Genomic DNA, 12,500 nt, shown 5'->3' with positions numbered 1-12,500 from the left:
ACTCGTAGCAATTTCGAAAGGGGATCTAAAAGTGACTTCTAAAAGTCCAGAAACCCTAATCTTACGAGGAGATAACTACAGAAGCAAATTTGTAATTAGCCCTATTTTATTTGTACGTCAATGTAGCAAAGTTCCAAAAATTCATAACCCAACTTAGGAGTAGGAAATATTTGTATAATTGCAAGTTGTAGAAGCGATCAACAGTGACAAGAAACAACGATTCTTTAAAGGATGAAGAGTCAAAGAATTGATTTCCTAAAGTAAGCATCCCTAGTTAGAAACAAACAATAATAGCAGGAAATAGAAGATGAAAGAAATGAATCAAACGTGATCCCCATTCCTGAACTCTGACGAGATCTTGTGGGGAAGCTCGACGAGAACGCACCTTCGATCCCAGAGTGGAAGACCCCGAGCCCAAACCAGTACAGGTATTTATTCACCGGCGTCAGATCATAAACATTCAAGTAGAGATGCGTCCTGCCGCTCCCGTCTTTGCCCCCATTGTTCACACTCTTCGTGAGGGAAGATCTCGACACCATGCTGACCCGATTAGACATAATAGAAGCAAACAGGCACTAGAAACCCTAATTCCACATCGAATCCCCAATCTCCGACGCCTCGATTCAGCGTCGGATTCAAGAACCGGGATCCCGGTACCACGAGATCGGATTGAGGCGAAATGACGGCAAGATTTAGATTCAGATTTCGTCCCCGGCCTTCTTCTCCGCGGAGAGGACAGCGTCGTTCTCGAGGGGGAGGAAAAAGGGAGAAGAGAGGCGAGGTTTCTCCCTTTCGAACCTTTCGATAATATACGTGGAGAAGAAAGCGGGGGGAAGGAAGACGGAGGCGGGGATTAGCTGGGTATGGCTCCCCTGTCTGGAACATGGCAGGGAACAGCCTTTGTTTCATCGGTCGCACGAGGCTGGTGGACACTTGGCTAAACATGAATGGGATTTCACGTAGTTTGATGCTTGGTGGATCGAGAGAATCCGACGACGCGGCAAGCAGGCGCGAATCCGTTTCTCACACGTCGACTTTCGTGCCGTGCTTGTTGACAGCTCCAGGTCGTGACTGCCAGCGTGGCGCAAGAGGGTTGTGGGACTCGGGTCGGTATCCGTAGAATCCGAAGCCACGACTCGAGTCGCGAAATAAAGCCAGAGATATATGTACATGTCATATTAAAATTTGTAATAGCCATATATGCTATTTGCGGACCTTCTAAGGACGTATATGTAAACGTGCCCTTTAGGGTTTTAAGTCCGAAGGAAGCCATACACGCTGTCGCCACTTAGTCAAGTCGATATGATGAGGTGTGACAGTTGAAGGAGCAGAAGCATTGGGGTTTCCATCGCATAGCTGCGTCTCGAGCATGGCTATGGCGGCGGCAGCCTCTGCTGCGGCAACGGTGGGCGCAAAGCCTTCCTTCTCTTGCCACGCCACTCACGCCCTCCTCATCTCCCGCCTCCGCCACGGGCTTTCCTTCCCCAAGCGCATCTCTTCCTCTTGCCCAACCCTCGCTTCTCGCTCCGCCCCCAAACCCCTCCCCCTCCGCCGCCCACCCCGCGCCACGGCCGCCCCCGCCGAGACCGCTCCCGCCACGTTCCACGGCCCCTGCTACGTCCTCGGCAACAACATCGACACCGACCAGATCATCCCCGCGGAGTACCTCACCCTCGTCCCTTCCAAGCCTGACGAGTACGAGAAGCTCGGCTCCTACGCCCTCGTCGGCCTCCCCTCCGCCGCCTACACCACCCCCTTCGTTGGCCCCGGCGCCACGCGCACGCGCTTTCCCGTCATCATTGCCGGCGCCAACTTCGGATGCGGCTCCTCCCGCGAGCACGCCCCCGTCGCCCTGGGCGCTGCCGGCGCCAGGGCCGTCGTCGCGGAGTCCTACGCCAGGATCTTCTTCCGGAACTCTGTGGCCACCGGCGAGGTCTACCCGGTGGAGTCCGAAGGGGTTGGGTTGTGGAAGGAGTGCACCACGGGGGACATCGTGACGGTTGAGCTCGGGGAGAATCTGCTGGTGAATCACACGACCGGGAAGGAGTACAAGTTGAAGCCGATTGGGGATGCCGGGCCGGTGATTGACGCTGGAGGGATCTTTGCTTACGCGAGGAAGACTGGTATGATTGCTTCGCCGTCAAATTAAAGGTATGAACTTTTTTCCTCATCATTTGAATCTTGGTCAGAAACTGTAGCCTTGCATGTGTTCGGCTTATCAATTGAATTGGGAAGGTGTTTGTTCATTGATAATATCATTAGGTTCAAGAAAACTGTTCCGAATATAAATCGATAAATCATGTCTCATCTACTGGCTTAAGGTGATATCACAGCAGAAGATATTGTGTTTAAAGCTTAATTAGACTGAGAGGATCACATGTTGGGTGACATCACATGTCGTATAGAATGGTTCCAATACATTTGTTTTAGAGGAGGATGCAACCATTCTTTTGTTTCTCAAGCTATTGCCTCAATTTTAGGGAAATCGAGTTTGGTGTCTTTCTACTTCTAAGAATTCCCTGGACATTATTAACTCTCACTGACTTTTGCCTAGCTTGTAGTCTTTAGCAGTACATCATGCAATAAATAGTCATGTCATCCAACTAGTTGACGTGAATCAATCTTATTCCACACGGACTTGACCTGTATATCTGATCAATGATTATAGATGGAGTAGTTGCATCCTTCTCTTCTCTTAGAAGTTATTGAGCATAAGGTCAATTAAACAGACTGATTTTTTAGCACTTTCAGCATATTAATTTTTGTGCATTTGGTCGTTATTCCTTTTTGTTCCTTTCTTCGGTCAATTTCTTTTGGCTCCTATGATGAATCTTTGAGGAGATTGTCCCGTAGATTTGATTCCATTGCATTGCTGCTTGCGTTGATTGGTATAGGGTCATGTGGTGGAAAGTTCACTCAAATTGTTCGGACTTGCTCAAGCATGATTGGGTCCAGAGGGTAAACACAACGGAATTCTCTTATCAAGCTAAATTCCAACCTGAATCCACTTCCAAGCTGGAACTCTCTCAGTTATGGATTTCAGGTTCATCCTATATACATTTGGTTATGATGAAGCTGGAGTAAATCCCACTGATGTGCACCCTTGCACATATGTAGGACCTTTGAGCTAGTGTATGAGGCTCCTACTTTTATATATCATTTCTGCTGGGGAAATATTTAGCTATTAGACTTAGGATTTAGGCATAGGATATATCCCACGGAGATCTGATTTTTCTTAAATTCTTTTTTTCTTCTTGTGCATCGGGAGAAAATTTGTTGGAGAATGTTATCTTTTTGGTTATTTGAGAAGAAGAATGTCTAATTTCTATTCTTTTTATGATTGTTTCCATATTTTGCACATGATGTTGTGGCTCCTCTTTCTCAAATCTGTCTTTTTGATTATTTGAGAAGAAGTGTATCTAATTCTTACGTTTTTCATGATTTTTCCTACATCTTGCACAATATCTTAAACCTCTTGTCACCAACTTTTGATTCATTTTCTTTTTTTTTATTATTATTGGTGAGCTTGGCCTTACCCTTCTTATCTCTGATCTCCTGTATCTCCTTGATATCTCTTTTAGTTATCATAATTCTATCAACAGCATTAACATAAGTTTTGAGTTTTAAAACTAAAATCCGACTTCTTTATAGTTGGTCTTGGCCCCCATTCAAATTATTTTGTCTTTCTAGATTCATCATTAGTCATATGAATAGCAAATCTAAAAAGTTCAATGAATTTAGCTTAATACTATCCAATTATCAAATTTTCTTGGATGAGATTTAATAACCCCATCTCTTTCTAATCTTTGATGAAATCAAGAAAGTACAATTCATTAAACTTTTTGAAGAATATTCTCCAAGTGATAGACTCCTGCCTGACTTTGGAAATTCTTTTAGTCGTTCTCCACTTAATCTCTCCTTCCAATATAAAGGTAGCAAAAGAGACCTCTAGGTCATTAGAACAATTTAATTCAAAAAATATTTTCTCCATTGTATCATCCATTGTTTTGCTACCAATCGATTAGGTTCGCCACTAAAACAGGAAGGATTTAACTTCTTAAATAATTCTATTCCCATCTCATTCTAATTTGGCACCTCAGCCCCAACATTTCTTTCTTGTTGAATATGTTGTTAGATGTTTGTGATATTTCTCGTTGATTGATGATATGTTTGTGAATCTACTATTAGATTGATGATATGTCTGTCAGACTCTGTTACAATGTTTTTTAATAGGTTTATAATGTTTCTGGTCCTTTCATCAAAACCCTTAAGCTTATTCAAAAACATTATAATTGGGACAAATTGATTCAAAGCCTAATAGAAATCAACTTATATACAAAATAGGGTTCCAAACAATTAGTCTTATTACTTTAGGAACAAGAACAACCAAATAGAAATGTTTTGTCAATTTTGAGTAGGCTTATAGTGTTTTTGGCACCTTTACCAAACCGCTATAAGCTTATCCAAAGATACTATAATCAGATAGACTCAAAACCCCATAGCAATTAGCATATATGCAAAACAGGATTTCAAATAATTATCCTTATTGGTTTAGGAATAAGAACAATGTTTTTTAATAGACTTACAGTATTTAAGCCTATTAAAAAAATATTATAATTGAAGCAAATTAACTCAAAATGTAACACAAATCAGCTCATATAAAATATATGGTTTGAAATATATATTTTTATTAGTTTAGATACAACAGCAAACAAATAGGAAGTCCTTCATGTCAGTTACAGCATTTTCTTTTTGTTTTTGAATAGGCTTATAATATTTTGAAAAACCTATGAGCCTATTCAAAAACATTGTAGCCGAGGAATTGGACCAATTCATCGTATAGACTGGTTCATGGGACGAGTCCATTAAAAAAGAGAGCTGTTGTTGCATCAATAAAGAGTATTACGAGGATTATGTAGCGGTCCCTTGAGAAATATGAAAAAGGGGCACCTTCCAAAAAAAACCCGAAAGAGGGATTTCCTCGAGAATTCGGCCCGTGTCGATGGTTTATTTTTCCAAGTTTGATTGCAAGATTATGTGAAGTATCGTATGTGTCAGTTAATCCAATTGTCTATTATGCTTACAGGGAAGATCTTGCGGGTTATTGCAACTTTTGATCGATCAAGTACTCCTTTAGTTGTGTGATGATCAAAAATTTGCCTGTTCTACTTTCTCTTGGAGAGAGATATAAACATGGTGTAATAAAATCTACTCCTTGTAACAGTTATGTGGATATTGTGATCAACAGACATTGCGCTGCCTCAATTTGATTCAACTTTTTGTTGCATGACATGGGTATTTCTGTCAAAGCATTAATGAAGTGCATGTCTGCAGGATATCATCACAACCTCTCTGTTCTCCATCTGAATGTTCTTTTAATTTCCTATGTTGGAGCTGTAAATTTAAGAGTCTCCGTCCTCATTGCTGTTGGATGAAGCAATCAAGTAATTGAGTGATGGTGCTGGGAATTACAGGCTGTGGACTCATATAGACTGCGATGAACTCCAATTGCCAGCATGTTGTGGCTCAGCTCACAGCGACAGATGTGCTTTGGACTTCGCTTGCGAGGATTAACCTGTCTTCCTCCTCCTCCCCTTGCCCTTTGATCTGCTGCAGCAATTCATCAAGCAGCTCGTATATGGACTGGCTCTGAGGGTGAACTCTGTCGCCTGATACGAACTCCCAAGCCCTGTGGCCAACCTCAACCACACTACATCCTGCCTCCTTCTTGCCCCCATGGTCCCTCACGGCTTCCTGCATCCTCTCCACGTCCCTCCATTTCTTCTTCCTTGCGTACAGATTCCTCATCACGACGTAGTTCCTCCAGTTGCCAGGCTCAACCGCACTTGCCCTCCGCATGGCTCTCTCGGCCCTCTCCATATCCCCATGGCGCCCACAGGCGAAGAGCAAAGAGCTCAAGACTATCCCGTTAGGACCGCAGGGCATTTCTTCGAGCAGCGTCTCGGCTTCCCCAAGACGCCCACTTCGTCCCAGTAAGTCGACCATGCAGCCGTAGTGCTCGACCCTGCGCTCGACATGGAGTGCCTCCATCTCATTGAACCACCTCCGACCTTCCTCGACCAGCCCACCGTGGCTGCAAGCGGACAAAACCCCGATCATTGTCACCTCGTTCGGGCAGACCCCGGCTCTCCGCATCTCTGTGAACACAGCTAACGCCGCCTTCGCTCGACCATTCACGGCAAGCCCATTGATCATGGCGTTCCACGCGGCTGTATCCTTGATCGGCATGGCGTCGAAGACTCGTCTCGCCTCGCAGACATCCCCACATTTAGCATACATGTCGACTAGTCCGATAGAAACGGTGATCACCTGATCCAGCCCTTTTCTTCGAGCGTAGCTGTGGATCCACCTACCGAGATCAATCGCGCCCAGATCAGCTACTGCAGGGAGAACGCTGACGAGGGTCACATTGTCGGGTTGAGGAAGGCAGCAAGTGGACTGCAGCTCCCGAAATAATTCCAGTGCCTGATGGGGTTGTCTGTTCTGGCAATGCCCACCAATCATCACGTTCCAGGAGTAGAGATTCTTCTCTGGCATTGCATCGAACAGCACGCTGGCTGCCTCCATGTCCCCGACCTTGCAATACCCTGAGATCAAGCTGGTCCAAGAAACGACGTTTCGATCACTCATCTCGTCGAACAGTCGCCTGGCGGAAGCCATGTGGCCTTTCTTCACGAAAATATCGATCATCGCATTGAAGGCTGCCGTGTCCTTCTCAGGCATCAACTGAAACAATTCCATGGCAGCACCTGCTTCGCCACCCCTTGCGTAACCGATGGCCATCGAGGTCCACGATGCCAGACTCTTCAGCGGCATATCATCAAAAACCTTCCTCGCAGATGTCATGTCGCTGGTTTTTGCGTACATGTCGACCAATCCGGTGGACGAGAAGGCATGGCCGCAAAATCCCGTCTTGATAACGTGTGAGTGGAGTTGAGGCCCTTCTCTATGTTCCGATGGGTCGCCGGAGAGGGCGGCACAGGCCTTGAGGAGCAAGGGAAAGGTGTAGCCGTCGGGGGAGAAGGGAGGCTCGACAGGGGAAGGCGGGTGCCTCAACAGATCCCTGTAGAGGAAGATTGACTCGCGGAAGAGGCGGTTGCGCACGAGGGCCCGGATGAAGGAACCGCAGAGGAAGGCGTCCTGGGAGGGGCGGCAGTCGAACAGGCGGCGGGCGTGGCGTAGGAGTGCGGCAGCGACGAGGGGAGAGGCGGGAGCGGCGAGGTCAGAGAAGGCGGAGATGAGGCGGGTGAAGAGTGAGAGGTTGGCGTGGAGGGTGCCGCGTCGGAGGAGGAAGGCTTGGATTTTGAGGAGCGAAGAGGCGGCGGCGGAGGAAGTGGCCACAGGTTGAGACGGGATTCGCTGGAGGAGGTAGAAGCAGTGTCTCTCTTCGGGAGTCCAAAGCTCTCCGATGCGTCCACCCGATCCCATAGCGGGGGTGTCGAGTAACCATACTGATGAGGATAGTAATTATGATAAAACTCGGCTGACGTCAACCGACGCCAACCGAATCGGAACACCGATCGAGGTGCATTAACGCCTACTCAGGCGCGGTTCTTCACGCCACGCCAGCACCCATGTCAGACGCTATCAGCCTGCCTCCTGTAGGCGAGCATATCAAACAACGGTAAGCTTCCCTATAAATACCCTCTCGTTCATCAGAGAAAAATGGGGTCACACAGACAAATACTTCTTCATCTGAAACCCCCTCCACATCTGCTAACTTGATCGTTGGAGGGGTCGAGTCGAGCTTCCCGACCCGACCTTTGTGCAGGTGCGAAGCCGAGGGTCCCTGGCGGCCTCGCGGACGACGAGCCCCTATCCGGAGGAGACGACGACCCTATCCCCGTCCCGATCGGACTATCACACCGGACCGACCCCGCGGGCTCGAGGCACGCCCCGAAGAGATCCCCGACGTCCGGACCCGAACCGAGCCGCGTCGGCCCCGAGGCCACGACTCTCAAAGTTATTTCCCGCAACACATACCACCCGAGGGTGCAACTTTTGTTTCTAACTTAGACAGAGTTGCAGAATGAAGTCGGTGCAGGTCGCCGTCGTCAATTGGACCCTCGAACATGCAGAAACCATCGTCATATGTACGCACATAAAACTACTGAACTTGTCCTATTTAGTATCACAACAAGTCAGTTCAACGCCGCAGCGACATCTTACAATTCTGAGAGGTTTTATTCAACAGTACCAAAACTTAAAAAGAACCTAATGGTACCACAGCGAATACAAGGGATCCAACTATGCTCAGAAAATGCATACAACCAAATAAATTTGCATTGTCTCCATCATCACGATATATGTGTGCATCAGCAATACCTCAGAAAACGACCGTTGATGAGAGACAAAATTGAATTTTAGCAACTAGCAAAAGCTGGTAAACTGCAATGGAGAATCCGACGAACCTAGCGTCAAGAATCCAATTGAGGCTATATGAAGTGCGCCAATTGGTCCCTGAGCTATTTGCTTTAAGTAGAAGAAGGCTTCTCGTTTTCACAGCCTTTCCGGTTGCACACGTTCCGGAATGGATAATTGAGATTGTTACATTTGTCACAAGTCCAGCTACCTTCTGGGGCATCTGATACATCCTTGCTGTATCGGTTTGGGACCTAACCATGAACAGCGAAGAAGTTAGCACACGAAGGATCACAGAACAAAAGGACACCAATAAGAATCGGTCCTTCAAAATGCACAACAAACAGCATGGTGACATGCTTAGCTGATGTACTCCACAAGCTCAGTTAGCTTCCCCAGCAGTAAAAGAATATGCAAAATGCAACTAGCAACTAGCAACTTTACCACTTTTCTCAGCCGTAGAAGTCATAATAGCTTTACACCAAGATAGCCAACCATGCTAGATTCTTATCTCATTTATCACCACGGAAATCTTATTGATCAAGTATTTCTTTACTCAGCTGACGAGCAAAACTTGAAACTCTTAGTCGGACATGAATGTTTAGTTCAGAAGTCATAGGATCGGGCAGGTATGGTCGTGTTAAATTCAGAACTTTGTGCTATGTAGGTTCACCAACTACGAAATGTAATTCTCATATTACAGAAGGTATGGCTGATGAACCAATATATCCCAAGCAAAGGCGAGCATGCGAGGCATGACACTATAACTCATTGCATTGTCTTAAAAACACTCAGCCAATAGTTGCAAAAACTAAATCAATGACCACCATACAGCCAATAGTTGCAAAAACTAAATCAATGACCACCATATATGAATATCCGTACTTTTAGGGACACAATGTTTTAGAAAATAGTTCAACATAGAAATAAGGAAACAGGTGAAAATAGGATAAATGAAAAAGAAACAAAAGAAGAAGACAGAGACTTACAGTGGTAGGCTTAGGAGTTCCACATTTCTTCATGTTACAAGTTGTTCTGAAGGCAAAGTTAACATTCTCACATTGAGGACATATCCAATCACCCTCCAATAACCCATCAGGACCTACACAAAATCCAAATAAATGCTATGACTGATCAAGAAAGAACATTAGTTTCAATCAGAATATATTAGATTTAACCAAAAGATATATGACACAAAGTAAGACCCCTTAAAAACTACTAGTTTGAAAGAATCCCTCTATAAAATAAGCAAGATCATTAGAAATACTAGCAAATGACAGTTGCCATAAACTAACCAATAGAAAAAACTAAAAAATAACCACAAAAAGCCATTTGTCATAAATTTCCCTAATCATCATTACAATGTAATATACAGAAGATAGCCAAGAAGAACAGCAATGGTTTAAAAGATAATTAGAGAGAGGTTACTTTTTCTTCTCATTGAATGGAACACTTTCATGTAAAAGGTGGGCTTCCTACACTCAGTAATCTTCACTTAATTCAATTCTGATTCTCCACGGATGCATTCTTTTTCTCACCTATGCTGTTCAACTATAGTACCATACTAGTGAATAGGATATACCATTTCCCAAGATATCCTGTCATCCCAGTGCTAAGTACGCCTAGCAGTTTCCACTATGATGAACCGAGTAAGGTTCTCACTAGATTTGAGAATAGACTAATTTCGTAATTCAACGATGTGCTGCAACACTAGGCTTATTTCTTCCAATATGCTTAACTGAACACTAGAATGAACCAACATTGAATAAGAAGCAGTATTAAATAGATTTATGAAAGTTTCTTCTATGTATCTAATCAAGTGGATTATGATTTTGTTTTATATATACTGATCCTAGACATGGACAACTATACTTGACATGTGGCATCTTATCATTTTACATCGCAGTTCATTCAGCAAGCAACAAAAGCGACAAAAATACATGATAATCGCATTCCATTATGATCTTTCTATGAAATGACCAATTTAGATGCTATCATCGATCAATGAAATTTATGACTTCAGAATGCCCAATAATCCAAGTATTTGAAGAAGATATTAGTTTTACCATTTTTTGATGAATTCTAAAATTGCTTAAACAAAAGGTACTACATCTTCGCATCCAGCTTATATGAATGGGCAAATTTTAATATACTAGATGGATGTGCTTTCTATGATACCATTACAAGAAACCATATATTTTGAAATTGCAGTGGTCAAACATGTTGTTCAAAGCTTAGCTACAAACACTACAGGGCATAATGTTCATTTATAGTTTATGCATTGGACTAATGATAATTTGAGACTTAAAAGAGAAGTCAGCATGAATCTTTAAAAAAACAAATTCTAAAAAGATCACACTGAAAATAATGAATTTACCTCCACGACGTTTACGTGAAGTACTATTATCAAACAGCTCTCTAGATGCTGGACCTGATGTCTTTACAATCCAAGTTTGAGTATCATTAGTCAAACAACAGAAATATTCAGAAGCCTAAAATAATATCCTTTGAGAAATTAAAGTGTACCGGCATTGGAGATCCTTCGTACCCATAGCCATATCTGTCCATGATAGGACCAGGGCCACCATATCCATCCATGACAGTACCAGGGCCACCATATCCATCCATGACAGGACCAGGGCCATAACCATAAACTGCAGCATCCATAAATGGAAAAGAAAATCACTTGTGTGCATGCAACATATGTCAAACACGGAAAAAATTTCACGTCAACATGATGACGACGACAACAATAACAAAACACGATAGCATGAAAAATTTCCTGAATGTATACAAAGCAAAAGAGCATGCACTCATAATAGGAAACAGAGGATCATCCATACATATGCACACTCAAGGGAGAAAGAGAGAGAACCTCCTAGAGGTCCTGATGGACCATATGGAGAGAGAAGACTGTATGGGCCAGGAGCACCACTGGGTGGTCCATAACCATACTGCATCCGATGAAGTGTAAAGGAGGAAGGATAGCCACTCAACATTCCAAGTCGCATGGGTGGTGGGACCCCGACATCACCATAATAACTAGGCCCTGGATGATCAAAAGTACCATGGACAGGCGTTGTTCTAGTTATCTGCAAAGCAATAAAATAAGTCACAAAAACTACTCAAATCTCAAATAAAAACAAAACAAGAATGTGTCATACAGGAAGATCAAGTTAAATCTTGATGTGTGATGTGTTTAAACACATCCATCTAATTTGAAGTATATTCCACAAAAGAATCTTCTCGTCAAGACAGATAGGAACTGAAGAAAATAATGTGGTAAGAATTTTATGTCAAAGTTGCACAAATGCAGCAGAGTGCATTGACTGTTACTTTGTTTCCCAATATAAAATGCTTCACAATTCATGACACAGTACAGTAATTGCAAGCAAATAACTCTCTAGTCCAGAACCTGCTCTTACTTGAATATGATACAATGCAAATTGTATAAGATTTCGCCATCAAATGATTATATGGGCTCTTTAATCAGATGCCACATTCAATCTACTAAGAATGTTGCATCAGGAATATTCTTATTTCTTTCATCAAGTCACAGCAATCATGGTAAGGGAACCATGATCATGGTATATAGAAATCATAATCATGTATATCTGTAACAGTCCCATCAATAGAACATATCAAACTGAATAGGCAGCTAAAACAAGCATTGTACTGATCCTTATGACAGAACTAAACTAAGCTCACTGGACTGGGACTGGCAGATGGCCGGGCAGCACCACAACTTCCACGATTGCATGCTGTCCTAAAACTGAAGTTCACATTTCCACATTGAGGGCAAGTCCAATCTCCATCACGCCTAAAACCTTTAAAAAATTCCAAAAGAATATTCAGACTTAGTATTAATACATAAATTATTGCATAACGAGCTGAAATATGATGCCTTCTTCAACTGCAAGCTGAAGACAGATCCTAAACTACCTACATATGTAGAAGTCCCAGAAGCATCCCAGAAAAAGAATAAGAAAGAAGACTATAGAATATAGATAAAGTATCTGCATTCAGTAAAACATAGAGTAGCAAGAGAAAGACAATTGAGATTCTGCAAGTATAACATGGAAAAATACAAGACAATCAACTGTGACAGAGACCATAGA

General features: G+C 43.4%; 4 protein-coding genes across 5 annotated transcripts in view; 1 reads left to right on the top strand and 3 right to left on the bottom strand.

The window, feature by feature from the left end:
- The window catches only part of LOC135610305 (deSI-like protein At4g17486), a 4,007-nt gene extending 3,186 nt beyond the window's left edge, over positions 1-821 (bottom strand). Inside the window, exon 1 of the mRNA XM_065104668.1 lies at positions 386-821. Within this exon, the coding sequence (XP_064960740.1) occupies positions 386-557 (172 nt within the window). The 5' untranslated portion in view covers positions 558-821. The remainder of the gene's footprint in view (positions 1-385) is intronic.
- A 454-nt stretch (positions 822-1,275) lies between these two features.
- Positions 1,276-5,287, top strand: LOC135610304 (3-isopropylmalate dehydratase small subunit 1-like). The gene is made up of 2 exons (XM_065104667.1): positions 1,276-2,151; positions 5,087-5,287. The coding sequence occupies exon 1, from the start codon at positions 1,370-1,372 to the stop codon at positions 2,147-2,149; it is 780 nt and encodes a 259-aa protein (XP_064960739.1). The 5' UTR covers positions 1,276-1,369; the 3' UTR covers positions 2,150-2,151; positions 5,087-5,287.
- A 114-nt stretch (positions 5,288-5,401) lies between these two features.
- LOC103975687 (pentatricopeptide repeat-containing protein At2g44880-like) lies at positions 5,402-7,596 on the bottom strand. Its single transcript, XM_009390766.3, has one exon. It carries the CDS (start codon positions 7,447-7,449, stop codon positions 5,527-5,529), a length of 1,923 nt encoding a protein of 640 aa, XP_009389041.2. The 5' UTR covers positions 7,450-7,596; the 3' UTR covers positions 5,402-5,526.
- Positions 7,597-8,129: 533 nt separating this feature from the next.
- Positions 8,130-12,500, bottom strand: part of LOC103975767 (ranBP2-type zinc finger protein At1g67325) — a 6,846-nt gene continuing 2,475 nt past the window's right edge. The window contains exons 3-8 of one of the 2 annotated variants that reach the window (XM_009390880.3): positions 12,082-12,209; positions 11,258-11,474; positions 10,909-11,036; positions 10,760-10,820; positions 9,372-9,484; positions 8,130-8,636 (exon numbers count right to left, since the gene is read on the bottom strand). In XM_009390880.3, coding sequence (XP_009389155.1) covers positions 8,496-8,636; positions 9,372-9,484; positions 10,760-10,820; positions 10,909-11,036; positions 11,258-11,474; positions 12,082-12,209 — 788 coding nt within the window. In that variant the 3' untranslated portion in view covers positions 8,130-8,495. The remainder of the gene's footprint in view (positions 8,637-9,371; positions 9,485-10,759; positions 10,821-10,908; positions 11,037-11,257; positions 11,475-12,081; positions 12,210-12,500) is intronic. The other variant, XM_009390959.3, reaches the window with a different exon arrangement.

Source organism: Musa acuminata, chromosome BXJ2-4 (assembly GCF_036884655.1).
Source record: "Musa acuminata AAA Group cultivar baxijiao chromosome BXJ2-4, Cavendish_Baxijiao_AAA, whole genome shotgun sequence".
Taxonomy (NCBI): Eukaryota; Viridiplantae; Streptophyta; class Magnoliopsida; order Zingiberales; family Musaceae; genus Musa; species Musa acuminata.
The sequence above is the reverse complement of the archived record's forward strand: the minus strand, read 5'-3'. Positions and strand labels throughout refer to the sequence as shown.